This window comes from Sapajus apella, unplaced genomic scaffold, assembly GCF_009761245.1.
Source record: "Sapajus apella isolate SASKATOON/1434 unplaced genomic scaffold, GSC_monkey_1.0 scaffold16, whole genome shotgun sequence".
NCBI lineage: Eukaryota > Metazoa > Chordata > Mammalia > Primates > Cebidae > Sapajus > Sapajus apella.
Window position 1 is genome coordinate 13644029 of NW_022436956.1, and position 17182 is coordinate 13661210.

The 17182-nt window shown below is 43.2% G+C and overlaps 1 protein-coding gene across 1 annotated transcript in view; it reads right to left on the bottom strand.

Moving 5' to 3' along the window:
- SORL1 (sortilin related receptor 1) overlaps positions 1-17182 on the bottom strand; it is a 173687-nt gene that overhangs the window by 44278 nt on the left and 112227 nt on the right. The window contains exons 24-27 of the mRNA XM_032285161.1: positions 13754-13876; positions 10733-10852; positions 4083-4208; positions 1329-1436 (exon numbers count right to left, since the gene is read on the bottom strand). Coding sequence (XP_032141052.1) covers positions 1329-1436; positions 4083-4208; positions 10733-10852; positions 13754-13876 — 477 coding nt within the window. The remainder of the gene's footprint in view (positions 1-1328; positions 1437-4082; positions 4209-10732; positions 10853-13753; positions 13877-17182) is intronic.

Sequence of the window (17182 nt, forward strand, 5' to 3'; positions counted from 1 at the left end):
TCTCTAACACAGGGGTAGGCAAATTTTTCTGTAAGGAACTAATCTTACGAGATGGACTGTGTCCTCCCCAAAATTTGTATGTTGAAGCCCTGATCCCCAATTTGACTGTATTTGGAGACAAAGCCTTAATGAAAACATAAGAATGGGGCCCTAACTCAATAGAATTAGTGTCCTTTGAGGAGAGAGAGACACCAGGAATGCCCACACAGAGAAAGGGCCATGTAAGGACCCAGCACGGAGACCTTTGTGCTTCAACTGCAACTGGCTCTCTCCAAGGTTTGCAGCCTGATGGCCTTTGGACTTGAAATATAGCCTCGGTTTGTCACTGAGTCTCCAGTCTGCTCACTCACCTAGCAAATTTGGGACTCACCAGCCTCCAAAATTGCATGAACCAATTCCTTAAAATAAATCTCTCCTCTCTCTCTCTCTCTCTCTCTACATATATATATATATGTGTGTATATGCATATCCTGTTGGTTCTATTCTGGAGAACTCCAACTAACACAACTAGAAAGCAACTATTTCAGAGTTTCCAGGTCATACAACCTCTGTTACAATTACTCGATTCCACCACTACAGCTTGAGAACAGCCATATACAATATGTAAGCAAACAGTCGTTACTGTATGCAAATCAAACTTCATTTAATAGAGCAGGTTACGGAATGGATTTTGCCCACAGGCTAGATTGCCACTCCCTGCACTGATACATTAGCTCTCAACCTGGACTGCACAGTAGAATCACCAAGAGCACCATAAAAGTCCCAACGCCCCAGCCACATCTCTGCTAATTAAATCAGAATCTCTGGGGGTGAGGTCCAGGCACCAGAAGGTTTTAAAGCTCCCCAGGTGATTCCAGTATATAATCAAAAATGAGCACTAGTGACCCAAGGCAATCTTTCTGGGTCTAAAGAAAACTGAAGATAAAAAGAGTCACCTGGCCTAAAAATGCCCACCCACCCCCTACTCTACCCTCAGTGATACTCAGCAACACTAATAAAACCAATCAAGTAGAAATAAGTGGCCAATTCAAAACAACTGGCCAATTCATAGAACATATTTCAACTAAACAATAACATTCACTGAAGAACAAACTAAGCTCACCATCACTCCCAATCCTGCCCTTCTTCCTTCCTGCTCTCCTTTAACCAAACCATGTCTCCCTGCCATGATCAACCTCCAGGAGTCCTAGCCAAGTACTTGGAGGTCAACTCAGTTACAACCTAACCACAAGCAGGTACTGAGGAAATGAAAGGATTTAATCCAATATAAGCTCTTCACTCACAATCACCAGGCCTGGGTGTTTCCCGCGGGCAAGGAATGAACTCACCGCAGTGCTGTTCATCTGAGCCATCAGAGCAATCACGCAGACCATCGCAATGTTTGCTGGATGGGATGCAAGTGCCATTTGGGCAGCGGAATCCATTGCACTTCTTCTCTGAAATATAATTCAACAATACAAAAGAATGACGCAGAGGAAACAGGCAGGCATTCACATACAGTGCTGGCATGAGTATACACTGGTACTACCACTGGGGAGGCCAATTTGGCTATAACCAGCAAAATGACAAATGTATATATACTTTGACCCAGTAACTACTCTTTTGTATAAATGCATTCTACTTACACAATTGAAAAAATTATGTAAATAAAGGTTTACAACCTTGTACTTAACCTAAGTACCAGTGCTGCACTATGACACTGTTTGATATAGATTGAAAACTGCCCACAAGCAAAGTGCTGCATTGTAAAACTGTGTAAGAGACTGAAAACAGTCCATCAGTAAGAGACTGTTTAATAAATTATTGTACACTGGAACACTAGCTATAAAGAGATGGAAGAAGTGCTCTATAAAAATTATGCCCTAGATATACAGTTCTGTGAAAAAACAAGGTGCAAAACAATATGCAAATTTAAATATTATGGGTATGAAATAGGACAATAATACAGAGTAGATTTTAATTTGTATATATGTGCACAAAAAGATTGTGAAGAATTATACAACCTTGTTTCCCATAAGGAAAACGTGGGAACCGGGCAGGTGAGGTGATCAACCTTTAATTCTATACCTTTTTGCACATTTTCCATTTTGAAAATTTCTATTTTGATGCGTGTGTGTGTGTGTGTGCATGCCCACACATGCACATGTGTTTTTAAGGCACAGTCTTGCTCCATCACCCAAGCTAGAGTGCAGTGGCGTGATCACAGTTCACTACAGCTTCTACCTCCCATGCTCAAGCAGTCCTGCCACCTCAGCCTCCTGAGTAGCTAGGACCACAGGCATGCACCATTACGCCTGGCTGATTTTTGTATTTTTTGTAGAGGTGAGGTCTCGCCATGTTGCCCAGGCTCGTCTCAAGTTCCTGGGCTCAAGCCACCCTCTCGCCTCAGCCTCCTAAAGTGCTGGGATTACAGGTGTGAGCCACCATACCTGACCTAAGTATATTTTTTAGAAGAAAAAGAAAAGTGTCAGTGAATAGAAAAAGCACAATATGAGTCTTGACTATAAAATCTTACTTTTATAAAGCTCTTTAAATCACTCACTGAGCTTAATTATGGAGGAATTCTAAAGCAAAGCCGTTTTAGAGAAAGTCTGCCTAGAAATGGGAAGAGCCTGAGGTTTCACCACAGTTCTAGGGCAAAGTAAACTAGAACTAAGGTATCCTGATCAGAATCTTTAGTACTAGGTCATCCTTTCTCCTAAGCAAAAAATTACTGCCAGGAACTGGACTTGAAAATCAGTTCTGGCCAGGTGCAGTGGCTCACGCCTATAATCCCAGCACTTTGGGAGGCTGAGGTGGGTGGATCACTTGAACTCAGAAGTTTGAGACCAGCCTGGGCCACATGGCGGAAACCTCATCTCTACAAAAACTACAAAACTTAGCTGGACGTGGTGGCCCACCCCTGTAGTCCCAGCTATTCAGGAGGCTGAGGTGGGAAGATGAGTTGAGCCCAAGAGGTTGAGGCTGCAGTGATCCAGGATCACACTGCTACACTCCAGCCTGGGTGACACAGAGAGACCCTGTCTCAAAAATAAGAGAAAGAAAATCACTTCTAATGGGGTAGTCATAGAGACTTTGCAAACCGAGCTCTGTGTGGAATAGTTCTTTGAGGATTAAGTATAGGCACGAAAACGTGTTTTAATCCTGTAAAATGTAATCATTTCTGGGAAATTAGCCAAAGGATATCAAAACAGAAACAGTAAACAAGTACCACTATTTGAAAAAATGGTTACTGTCACTAAGTAGAAAAAGTATTTTAAAAGAGGTATAAATCAAAATTACATGAGGTAAACACACACATTTCATTAGTGGAAGCAATGAAAAAGATATAAATCTAATATCAATGGAGACTTGGGGAAACATGCAACATATTACTAGTAGAGTCATATTTAGTATAATCCCTTGGAAATCCAATCTGGTAGCAGAGAGACTCAAAAACTGGTCAGAACCTTTCACCTTACAACTCCATACTGAAGAACACCTCTCAGGAAATATCTCAAAGAAAAATCAAGCCTCCATTTCCAAGGACATGAATAGTGGTACTAGCATAACAGTATAAAACTAAAAACCTCAAATGTCCAACCAAGAAGCAACTATGCAAGCTAGGTTATGGTAATATAAAGTGAATACGCATCTTCCATGAAAATCCTTACTACAGAAAAATACAGAGTTGCGTAAATATCTTTACTTAATATTGTAAGACAAAAGGAGTAGAATGTATAACAACATGTAGACAACTAACATGCCATGAAAATTTGGAATGTTTGGCAAAAGAATAGAGAACCTTAAAAATATTTGGTTTCAAAAAGCATTTTTTATATATTTTGTTTGTGTGACAGCATTTTATATAGTTTGTTTGTGGCGGGGGGCAAATTGCTTGCCTGCAAATCTTAAGACTACATAATAAACTCTGATGCATCATATAGCAGTATAACACAGAAAGCAGGTGGGCTTATTTAGTTTCAGAGTGGTGATATGGGCATAGGAGAACAGCATTTCATCCCCTGGCTCTCTGTTGCCTCTCTTCCTGAATAGCAGACACTGGGGAGGCTCAGGGAGGGAGCTGGAATATTTGCATTTACCACAGTTGACTGGATCCTCATCAGAACCATCCTGGCAGTCTGTGTCCCCGTCACATGCCCACCGCTGGGGGATGCAGTGCCCGTTTCGGCACTGGAAGTTGGAGGCCTCACAGGTGTGATAGATGGCTGTAACAGAGGCAAGAGACAAAGTCACACACCCCTCATCTCCATCCCCCACCAACTGTGCAAGTGGGTGAGCTGAAAGAGGTTTGCACTAGATAGGAATAAGGTCTGAACTGTGAAGCACCCAGGTTTCTCCTCGGCTGGGAACTGGGCACTTGGACTGACCTTGCAGTGGAGGGCAGCCCCCTCGATGGGCTTGAGCCTATGGATTTATAAACATGACACAAGCCATTGCCCAGGCCCAGATGCACACGTTAAAAAAAATCACTCGCTGTTCACAACAACCTATGAGGTAAGTATTATTCCCCTTCACAAATGAGAAACAGGCACAGAGAGAACAGGAAACTTAAAGATCATTAAGTAGTAACACCAAGGCAGCCCAAGGCCTGTACTTCTACTATGCCCTGGTAGTTTACCTTCTCACCCAAATCCTCTTACTCATCCAGATGCTGAGAAATAGGGGGTGGCAGCCTGTGCTCAGGAGATGGAGTCCTGGACCTGGTGCAGCCACTGTGTGGCGACCTCAACTTCACATCCTTACAGTAATACCTAAAGGCCCTGCTAAGTTCTGGAAGGCCATATATTACGATTCTTTAAAAAAAAAAAAAAAAAAATTAATGTCAAATGTGAAAAACCTCAGGCCCAAAGAATATAAAAGAGCCATCCAAAATCACAGAGAAAGCAGGCCCAAGAACCTGAAATTGTCTTTCTGTAGACTTGAGGCAACATCTACTAGCCAATAATATGTGGTGTCCACTATAATCACTAAAAGCCAAAAAGAAACAAGTGAAACAGAGAGTCACTGTTAAAAATGAATAGGCTCCTCTGCACACATGGGCTGAGGCCACCTGGAAGTCATTTAGAAACATCTGAAAATCTCAAACACTAGTTCAAATGCATAATATATGCCTCAAACCCAACCATCACTCCTAATGGTCCTCTCCATCTGATTTCCTCTTCCTCCTCTGAAATAGAAAACTGTGTCTGTTCATTGCTGAATGCAAGCCAGGACTGGCCTTGTTTACAACCAGCATAAAATAATAGAACCTAGATAGATGGGCTCTCTGTTAGTTTAACTGTGTGGACAAACGACTCCACAACAGAAAGAAACAAAACACACAGAAGTGGGTTGTTGAGAGCAAACTGTAGTTTTCTATTCAATTGAGACAGTTGGCAATAAGCTTCTCAAACACTGGGGAAATGGCCTTATGATGTCCTCAGGAACTTCTACTGCATTTGAGGCTATTTTTTTTGCAATGGTCAGAAATCCAAAGAACCTGATTTTTCAAACTACTTTAAAACAAGCTCATTACCTATGTCTTCCCATCTCTCCAAAAACCAAGGCTGTATTTGGCAGGATGTACATACAACTATAAGTAGTTTCAATATTTACCACCTTTGGCACTCAGACTCCATTAAACATCTTTAAAAACTACGCTTATTTCTGATAAGAGGAATGAATGTATCATGCATGTTACATGAGTTTCTGCCCCAGTAACAGCCATCGCCTGGAATGCTTTTGATTTATTCGTGTCACAAGCCTGACAGCCTTTCAAAATATCCCTCACCGGCACCCGGCTCACATTCATAAAATATAAAGTTGCCTAAACCGATCGCCATACTAATCTAGTTATTATTCAGCCTGTACATTTCATTTTTAATTGAAGACAATTTCAGAGTGCTAGTGAAGTTTCTAAGTGACAATTCTAGGAGGCATGGCTGAGATCTCCAGATTCTATCACAGAAGCTGAGATCATAAAGAATATAATCAGTTTGCACAATTTCATTCAAGTGGCCAGGTATGAGTGGAATGCATAATGCATTATCTTTTTCTAGATTTTTCTATCTTCTCAGTAACTTACTAGCTCTGATTTTGAGTGCCTGGTAAATATTGCATGCCTAATAGATAATTTTTTTTTAATTAAAGGATGGAAGAAATGGACTGTAATCCAGACTGAAGACTTTAGGGAAGAAAAGGAAGAATACTCTGCATGGTAGGATTCATTGTAACTGTAAGAATGGTGAGGTTCATGTGGTAAACAATCATGTAAACCTAATATCAGTTTCTAATATAGGTCATTATCCTACAATTTAATCTTTGACTCAGAACTTTCCTGATTCATCAAGATCTGCTAAAATGGCGTGTGCCTGTAATCCCAGCTACTCAGGAGGCTGAGGCAGGAGAATTGCCTGAACCCAGGAGGCGGAGGTTGCGGTGAGCCGAGATAGCGCCATTGCACTCCAGCCTGGGTAACATGAGCGAAACTCCGTCTCCAAAAAAAAAAAAAACAACTAAAAAAAAAAAACTAAAAAAACACCTGATTAAAAGCATTAACCAAGCATAAGCAGAGCAGAATGGATGAAGTAAGTACTAAAACTGAAAAAGTATTGCCTTAGTTCTTACAAAGCACTGGACTATTAAGAAGTGCATGAAAGTCAGGCAGAATGGCTCACACCTATAATCCCAGCACTTTGGGAGGCCAAGGCAGGTGGATCACTTTGAGGTTAGGAGTTCGAGACCAGCTTGGCCAACATGGTGAAAACCCGTCTCTACTAAAAAATGCAAAAATTAGCTGGGCCTGGTGGCGCATGCCTGTAGTCTCAGCTACTCAGGAGGCTCAGGGAAGAGAATCGCTTGAACCTGGGAGACAGGGATTGCAGTGAGCCAAGATCGTGCCACTGAACTCTAGCCTGGGAGACAGAGTGAGACCTTGTCTCAAGAAAAAAAAAAAGTATATAAGAAGAGGACCAGGTGTTCACGCCTGTAATCCCAGCACTTTGATGGGATGAGGTAAAAGGATCACTTGCACCCAGGAGTTCGAGACCAGCCTGGGCAATACAGCGAAACCCCATCTCTACAAAACATGCAAAAATTAGCCAGGCATGATGGCACATGCCTGTAGTCCCAGCTACTGAAGAGGCTAAGGCAGAAAGATAGATTGAGCCCAGGAGGTCAAGGTTACAGTGAGCTGTCACCATACCACTGTGCTCTAGCCTGGGAGACAGAACAAAACCCTGCCTCAAAAAAAAAAAAAAAAAAGTAAGTGATGAAAAAAAAATCACAATTTGAATGATTAATGACATAGAAGAAAAAATGTAAAGAAAGAACACTGAAAAATAAAAGGCCGATTTGAGAAAGAACCAAACAGAAATTCTAGACACAAAACATATACTCATGGAAATAAAAAAAACAGCTCAATGTATATGTGAAACAGCAGATTAAAGTTAGCTGAAAAGAAAATTGTTGAACTGGAAGATAAATCTAGAGAAGTAGCTCAGATTCTAGCAGAGTCAGTAAGAGACAGCAAATATAGAAACAGGAGGCAAGAGAACAACAGAATGAGGCAGTCTAACAAATGGGTGAGAGTAACTGCTGCAGATGAGACCAGAGAAAGTAGCTGAAGAGTTAGTAACTGTAATTTCCTAGAGTTGTCTTTTGAAAAATTATCATATCTTAAAGTCTCAGCAGGATCAATAAAAATAATTCCACAACTACGTAGGGGAAACTAAGAGCAATAAAACTTAACTAGAAAGAAAAGAATGTCTGTTGTTATTTGAACAGATGACTAAGAGCAGAATTCAAATCAACACAAAAGAGGCCAGGAAGAAATGGAAGAATTCTATGAAAATACTCATGGAAAATCACCAAAAACTAGAAACCCAGACCCATCTTGAGGATTAAAGATATGTCTATACTACTAAAACCTTAAAGAGTTTGCCACTCATAGACTCCTGCTGCAAAACCACTGAAGGGTGTACACTGACGGGAGGCATTAGCAACAAGATACAAAAGTAGCTGGTAATAGTTGTGTGCCTACGCAGAAGCGTAGTTACTAAAAAAGAGTAACAGGCTGGGCGCAGTAGTTCACACCTATAATCCCAGCACTTCGGGAGGCCGAGGCAGGCGGATCATGAGGTCAAGCAATCAAGACCATCCTGGCCAACATGATGAAACCCCGTCTCTACTAAAAAAATATATAAAAATTAGCTGGGTGTGGTGAGGCACGCCTGTAGTCCCAGCTACTCAGGAGGCTAAGGCAGGAGAATCGCTTGAAGCTGAGGTAGAGGTTGCAGTGAGCTGAGATCATGCCATTGTACTCCAGCCTGGTGACAGAGTGAGACTCTGTCTCAAAAAATAAATACATAAATAAATAAAAAAGAGTAACAATGAAGTTAAGGGTTTTTAAATAGAAAACTAAAATATTAAATATTTAGTGGTTAAAATACTAGGTATTTTAGTACTGGAAGTGTAGGCAGAGGTTTGGATCAAATTCTAAAGTCCTCATATATCTAGGAGAGGGGAAAGATGTTAAGAATACACATAAAATGTCTACAGGTAATTGTCCTAAAAAAAAAAAAAAAAAAAAAAAAAAAAAAACCAGAATTCAGATGTATATGTTTACAAACAACAGCAGTGGGTTGAGGCAAATAAAGAAAACAGCCCCATGGAAAACAAAAGTGGGAAAAAGAAGAGCAAAGTGGATGCAGAGCATAGTGCGCATCTGAGCTGATGCCAACGGGAGGTCAGCTACCCTGACCTACTTCTTTTGGCACTGTACATAGCTTAATTTAGTAGGTCTGAAAATGAGGTATCATGCCACACATCACCATGAGCTCACATTCGACCTCCAGCTATTTTGAGAGGACAGAGAAGGTGGATCATCCTTAAAAGGTTTGTAAGAAAAGCCCTTGGAACGAAGCTGCAGTTGGGCAACAAGGACTCTTAAGTTTTCTCCAGTTTGCCTTACCGGAAAAAAATTGAAGAAAAAAACAGGAGTTTTATGCAAGCTTGCCTACAGAAATGAAGTTATCAATTCCTTCTGTAACACCGGCACACATTGCTGACACATAAATTTGACTAAGGCAGTTGTGTTAAGAAGATATTCAATCATATTGCAATTTACAAACTGCAATGTCCAAGTGCACCCTTCTAATTTATTAACTAATTATCCATCCAAACCCAAAGCTTCCAAACAGCATTCATGTATTTCCTGTGCCAATGGCAGCTCCTTTATGGGCCTCGGTTCTTCCTCCTTCTATAAACCATGCTTCTGTACAGAGACACACATTTTGCTGCAGTCTTTCAGAAGCAGAGGTGTAGACATAGAGGCTGCACCTGGACGGATGGACTTTACAAGGGAACAAGATTTGGTAACATCACAGAATATCTTGTGTGATGTATATGACATGTGAAGAGATCCATTCACTTCCTTAAGGCATATGAGGTCACCTCTAACTAAAACGAATGGAGGGAAGCCAGTTGCGTAAAATTACTCAATCCACAAAGGTTCTCTGAGCGCGTACTCTATTATGCGCTGGGCATTGCAGAGAATACAAAGGAATAAAAGAAGAGGTCATCTCTCTCCTTGGGGAAGCAAGTCTAAGCCAGAGCATAATGCACAGTTATTTATCCTTAGGTTTGAGATACAACAGATGTACCTTCTTTGTATTTGCTTTTACAAATTAGTAGGCATGCTTTGAGCTGCCAGATGCTGGGCAGTGTAGGAAGTGCTGGGATACTCTGGGGGCAAAGGAGGTTAAGACATGAGATTTAAAAGTCCAATAATTCTCAAGATTAATAACTGGCTTCAGATAATTGAGAAGTTGACTCAACAATGAATTGCACAATGAAGTCTGAATTATCCGAGGGTAAAAACAGATCTGTCCTGACCATAAAATGTTTAAATGAAACATCTTTATCTCCCTAGTGCAAAATCAGTAGAGGGGTTCAAGACAGAACTAAGAGCTTCTTGAAGAGGATGTAGAGCAAGTTCACTCAAGGAGCAATAAAATCTGTTTTTTATTCCTTAATTTTTGTTTTTTGACAAATTATAATGGGGTAAAATGATTATTATAAAATGAAATTTGTTTTCATTTCTCCACAAGCTTCCCAACTCTGCACTACCCACTGCGCACCGCCCCCAGCCTGCCCTGCCCTGTCATAATATATGTGGCCACCATTCGTTCACTCATTCATAAAAATAATGTTATGAACATAAGTGAGCACAACAAAATAATTAGAACATGACCCCTACCTTATAGCACCTAGCACTTGCCTTGCATTCATGTTTTTTCCATCTTTTAATAAAATCTTACCCAAAATGAGTGCAAACACAGTAATGGGTACAAACACAGTATGTATTTTTATTGTTTGGGAAACCCCCTGATGCTCCATTTTAAAAAACATAAGCTAGTTCAGTGCTTAGTTAAAGTATGGACCCCGGCCGAGGGGCTGGTCTAAAAACTGTTTAACACTGGTCCTGAATAAATGAGAAGCTTGAGCCAGAACACAAATCAATGATATCACTCAGAACACTGTTTAGTCAGTTGAAAGCTGGGTGTTGATTTACATTCTGGCACAGGCTCCTTATCTCATCATAGGCCAGCTCTTTGAAAAGCATGAAACTTGTTGATTTCTAAGGTCCAAGCTAATTCTCAGAGCCTAGATTTTCCGATCCTTTAAAGCTATAATGTTAACCCATGCATGCACGGATGCATGCTGTCAACTGAGTCTAAGAAGTACTGACCGGTACAGTTGGCTTCGTCAGACCAGTCTCTGCAGTCGTTGTCCCCGTCACACACCCAGGAGGAGCGGATGCACATGCCGGAACTGCAGTTATACTCATCACTCCGGCACTGGTGCATTTCTGCAGGTGAGACCACAGACAGAGAGGTGAGGACAAAAGCTTGTTCAGAATTTCGTCTCTGGTGTCAAAGCTCTCATAAAGGATGGAAATGGACCCATGATCACCAATTATCCATAGACAGCATGAATGAAGAGACTTTTACCAGGGACATGAGGTCATTTAGCAGCTTCCAGTGAGTGTGCTGCAAATGGGTTACAAGTGTGCTGAGATACGGAGACCTCAGGCTCTTAGAGCTGCTCTTGACAAGAGCATCCTTGTCCATTCATCCCAGGGCTCTCCACCTATATTACCATTTTCTATGCTTGCTATGATGGGAAGAAGGTTAGGAAGCAGTGACAGAGGAGGCCAGTGAGTAGAACTTTCCAGAAACAGAGAGGACTCCTACAGACACAGCCTGTGGTTGGAGGAAAGGAACACTGAGAGGTCTGCATGTGCTGATCACTGTGAGATGCTCGGCTCAGGGAGAGCAAAATCGGTGCTGCGCTCCCAAAATGGAGGAAACATGACTTGGGACTTTCTGTGGGCAGAGCTCCGGGGACGTGGGTAGATGCACTGTCTCTAGCAGGGTAGGGGGCCTGGTGAAAGTCAACCAGTAGAGCTTGACCAAGAAGGGGAAGGAGGCCGCCCTGGCAACAGCCTTCAAAGCTTCCGGGGAGATCACGAGGACAGAATGCTGCAGACCGAGCTTGTAAACAACAGCAACTTATTTCTCTCACCTCTGCAGGCTAGGAAAATTCAAATGTTTATACTTCATACGTTGAAACTTAAAGTTCATATGTTGAAACTTAATCACCAATGTGATAGTATTAAGAGATGGGGCCTCTGTGAGGTAATTAAGTCATGGGGACAGAGCCCTCATGAATGGGATTAGTGTCATCATAAGGACACTAGGTGGGAGGGAGCTGTTCACCCCTTCTGCCATGCTGGCGTACAGAGAGAAGCATTTCCCTGCTTTCTTTCCCGAAGCAGAAGTGCCATCTAAGGATGCAGTGAAGGTACCACCTATGAGGAACAGGCCCTCACTAGACAGTAATTCTGCCGGCACTGCGATCTTGGACCTCCCAGTCTCCAGAGTGTGAGAAATGAAATGCTATTGTTTATAAATTACCTAGGCTAAGCATTTTGTTATCCCAGCCCGAACAGACTATGGCACAGAACTTTCCTATGGAGTTTACAGAGCCCCAGAAAACAGGAGCAGCCAAGTGTGGGACCCAAGGCAGCCGTCTCAGTCATTCTCCCCAAGATGCTTGTTAATGGCAAAGCTGGTAAATCAGATATTTATGAGGAAGAGTTTGGAAACTTATGAAGAGGACCTGCATCAGAGGAAGGGGCTAACTGGGACCCTAGGATGAATTCAGTTCAAACTAGTAAGAAGGGGCCATGAACAGAGGATCCGGGGGACTGAAACTGTTTAATGGTCAAACACGTGAGCTCAATGGCGCCAAAAGCAGGGAACCACATGGAATTTCCTTCTTACTAGGGCAAACCTAGCTACACATTTCAACCATCTAAGAGTGCTGGTAAGGAAATGGCAGGGATGAAGGGAAAATAGTTGCACATTCCAAGGACGTGTTTTCAGGCACTTGAAGAAGGAAAACTATGGAATTTTTTAGAAACCTTCCAAGAGCCAGGCTAGGGGTAAATTCTGTGTGGAAGTGGCCCAGGCTCTGCTCTGCTGGTTAATTTGTGTTGAGATGATTCACAAGCTGCCCTTGCTCCCCTTATTTCCGCCCCTCTGTGAGTCAAACCGCCTGCTCATTATCAAGCAGGCTGCGTCCATGTGCATAAGCACAGTATGGATGGACCTGCCCCTGTGGACAGGGAGAGAGGGCCCAGTAGGGCTTAGCCAACTCATCACCACGTCTGGGTCAGAGTCTGGCCTCCACTCTCACTTCCCTCTCATGCCTCCAATCTGGCACACCATGCTTATTGCATAATGTCTCCTTCGTTGGTCAGCAACTATGAGTCTGGGACCAGGGACCGTTAACTAAGACGGGTCTCATGAAACTGACAGGCAGGCACTGTGAAACAGAAATAGTGGAGGATTAGAAAACAGGAGACAGACTTTCAGTTCCCCATTCTGACACAAACTAATTGTGTCACCCTGAATAAGCCCCCCTGACCGCTATAGACCTCAGTCACTTTAGAAAGTAGAAATCAAAAGGATTGGACCAGAGAATCTCTATCATTCCTTGGAATTGTAACCCACTGTTTTTCTAAATATAAAAATGTCCATTCAGAAAACAGATGCTCACTCAATGCCTATACCATCTGCTGACTTCTAATAATAACAGAGTTGAATGAAGTAAATTGGTTTGGAAAAAAAAAAAAAAACAGTTCACAGAGGTGCAGATTTGTGTCTTCAGCGGGCTAATCTCACACCCACTCAGGCATGTGGGCCAAGCCTGGAGAGCTGTTAATAACCCCCTGAATTCATTCAGAAATTTACTTCCTTATCATCACCTTTCATCCTTATAGCATCTCTCTAAGGCAAAGCAGGGTCCATTTCCCCATATTTTTGATTAGAAGACAAAGGCTAATCTAAGAGTGACTAAGTGACAGGAGCTGAGTCTGGGCTCCATCCTTTCTGACCATGAATCGTGAGGATTCAGTTCTGCTGGAGGCACTTGATCCAGAGTTAGTGGGACCTTAGATTCCCATTAACTCTGTATCAAGTGCCTCCAGCAGAACTGAATCCTTATGAAAACAGCAAACAACCTCTTTAAGAATGGAACAGAGAAATGACTCCACCCCACCATGTGGATGGAAGAAGCCATTCAGCTAGAATATCACAAATCTGATGGCTATCAGAAAACCACCCTGTCTACCAATACAGCCCTGTAAGGGAGCACAGTGACCCTCCTCTCCAGAGCAGGGATTCAGGATGTGGTGTTCCCTTACCACAATGATTTTCATCACTGTTGTCTCCACAGTCATCCTCAAGATCACATTTATAGGAGAGTGGGATACAAGTCCCAGACTCCTGGCAACGAAACTGAGTGTCCAGGTCACAGATGGTGGTAGCTAAAATGGGAGAGAAAGATGACAGACTCCTTAGGTACAATTCATTTCCCACAAATGTAAACATCCTACCAGAAAATCAATTAAGAAATAGAAGAAAGCAGATATTAACTGTAGCAACAGAAATTAAACCTAGACTTATAGAAGAAATAAATTGCATGAGAGCCTGAAATTTACAACCAACGGAGATAAGGGCATATCTTTCTGTGGACAGCTTCCAGATTGGAACAGGACTGGGAAAAGTGAGAAACTGTCATCTTTTTGGGAGAGAGAGTGATAGGCTAGATTACCTCCTAAGATCCCTTCAGATGCTAAAGGGTCTTCCCAAGTAAGTGGCAGCAATACCTTTATCTACAAAACTACCATTAGAGAAGCTTGATTTCACATGAGAAGTTAGCTCTTCATTGCACAGATGGTAAAGGAGCATAGAGGTGGAATTCTATAGCAGGAACATAGGCTCTGTCTGCAGTCGGTCAAGACTGGACATCAAATCCTGGCTCGACCTCCTCCTGGGGAAATTAATTTTAAACTCTCTATGGCTCAGCTTCCTCAACAGTAAAATGAGGGTAAGATTTTGACTGTGATCTCAAGCACTGTGTCCAAGTGCTTGAGATCACAGTCAAAAAGACTAGGTTCGTTCTTTTGCTTTTTGAGATGGAGTCTTGCTCAGTTGCTAAGGCTGGAGTACGGGCGCCATATCGGCTCACTGCAACCTCCACATCCCGGGTTCAAGCAATTTCTCTGGCCTCAGCCTCCCAAGTAGCTGGGATTACAGGTGCCCACCATCAAACCCAGATAATTTTTGTATTTTTAGTAGAGACGGGGTTTCACCAGGTTGGCCAGGCTGGTCTCAAACTCCTGACCTCAAGTGATCCACCCACTTCAGCCTCCCAAAGTGCTGGGATTACAGGCATGAGCCACCATGCCTGGAAAAAAAGACTAGATTTGAATCAAGTCTGCTACCAACAACTTACTTAACCTAGCCATTCTGTGCTTCCATTCCCTCTACCACAAAACTTTATCCAGTAGAATTATTATGAAGATAAATCAGGGAACAAGTTTGGAACCAGAGCCTATTAAATAGGATGTAAATATAATGGGCTCTAAACAAATGTCACTTCTCTTCCTCATCATTCCTCATGTCCTTCTGGCATTAAAATGGATATAGAATTAGATTTTTCTTCCTCTCCTACATAGATATTTCCTGTGCTTAAGTACATTCCCTGGCACCCCAAGAAAGACCCTCCAGGAAAGGTAAGGAGAAGGCAGGCTGCTCTCGGAAGCCATGAAAGGATGACCCAGGAGGTAAAAGGTGGCAGAACAGAATCCTGGCACAGGGGAGGAGGTGCGTGCATGAAATGCCAAATAGCAATGCTGCCGTTAGACATCCCAGCGGCTCTTATTTGAGGCTCCATTTCTTCTCTGTAATTGAGCTTGTGGTGGGAGGCAGGGGATGAATGCAAAATGACAAGACTGCAGGGGATTCACATCAAAACCCTGAGTGCCTGACAGCCACCCAGCTGGAGCAGTCCGTGTAAGAGAGAGGGAAACCCACTGACAACATCCCTCCTGCATCCCTGTGTTCCCCCTCCTCCTCTGTTCCCTGGCAACTGGAGGAGGGCCTCACTTAACTTCCCACATGGCAGTCCTCAGTCACAGCGGCCCCTTTCCTGCAGCCCTGCTTGGGAACAGGGCACCTTTTTCCTCCACATGCAATCTCCTTGATGAAGGAGACACACGTGCAGGCACAGATAAGCCCCTCTCTCTTGGTTCCCAGATTCTGAGTTTTAAAACCTTCTGGTTCCTCCTCTCCATGCCTCAACTCCATCTGACATGTGCGGACCTGATCCAAGCGAAACAGGAAGACGACGGAGCAGAAAGCGAGTCTTGGGGTCTCTGGAAAGTGAATCCCAGTTGACATTCACACCAAGCTGGGAAGAGGACAGGGCCAGCTCCATACTTCATGCATAACTGTACAATCTGCAACAGAGCTCAGGGACTGGGTGGGAGGAAGGCACTGGGGGCAGCAGGTGCCTCCCAAAAAATGGAGGTCTTCATTTCTCTCAAAACTCAGAGCCAATACAAGATTCAGCTTGTCCATTCAGTAGAAACCAGGCCCAGTGGCACGGGGAGTGGCGCTGTGCCTCCTGTGTACCTCACTCTTGGATATGAGGTCATCTGGTTTGTATCTCGCTGCTTCCACTGTGCCTATTGATGTCTGGGCAATTTCCTTGCAACTTGTTAATGCTAAGAAGCATCTTCTGTCCCACCCGGATATGTAATAAACTCCCTTCCATTATCTGCTTCAATGCTGTTAATAAGCATTAATGTTTTTAAAGTGCTTTGGTTATTCCCCCACAAATGTCACACCTTCCTGCAATGCTGGTAGGCAGAGGAGGCTTTATAGGCCTTATTTTTTGCAGAAAAGACACAGAGAGGCTAGTGCTTTCCCAGACCTGCCATTCAGCAAATAAGCTCTTCTCCCTCAGTGTGAAAGGCATCCTCTGAAGCCAAGGGACAATGTTTAAGGAAAGGCTTTGTAAATAACCCTCTATCAGCCAAAAAGGGCAGTCTATAGGATTGCAGGGCCCAGATATGTTTAATGAGCTGAATATTTCTCAAGTTGCTTTCTGGGTGAAGTGGCAGGGGAGCCTGGCCTAGGCCTCATGGATGACTGGCTAAATGAGTATCCAGAGCTGCCCATTAATCTGTTCTTACAGTACAAATGGGTAAATGAGTCCCTGGATTGCCAAACGTAAAATATTTAAAAGAGAAGCCTCTGACTTGGTTCCTGGCTTCCCTGCTTCTGGTCTCCCTCAATGTAATGCATTCTTCCCATGGCTTATCCTTCCAAAGGTGAAATTTTATCACATCACATCAGTGGTTCCCAACTGCTTCTCCAATAAAGTCCGAAAAGCCCTTGCTGCCCTGGGCCCTGCCCACTCATCCGACTTCACCTTGTCCCCTGTGCCCATGCCTGTTCTCAATAACTCAAATCAGTTTCCCAGCCATGCCAGCTTCCCCACATGCTGCTTCCTTGCCTGTGAATTGATTCCCTCCACCTCTGCTGAGTTTACCCCAGACACGCTCCAGAGCTCTTTGCTAGGGCTCGCCTAAGTTTGCTTTGGGTGCCCATCCTACATGCACATGACACCTCCCCATCGCAGTGCCCACTGCTCAACTGTAACTGCCTAGTTTTCTGACTCCTACTTCAGACTGTGAACTCCGTTTCCACATTGATTGGCAATACATATGCAGGCCCAGCACAGAGCCCAGAACACAGGGTGTGCAGCAAGTGCTTGTTGAGTG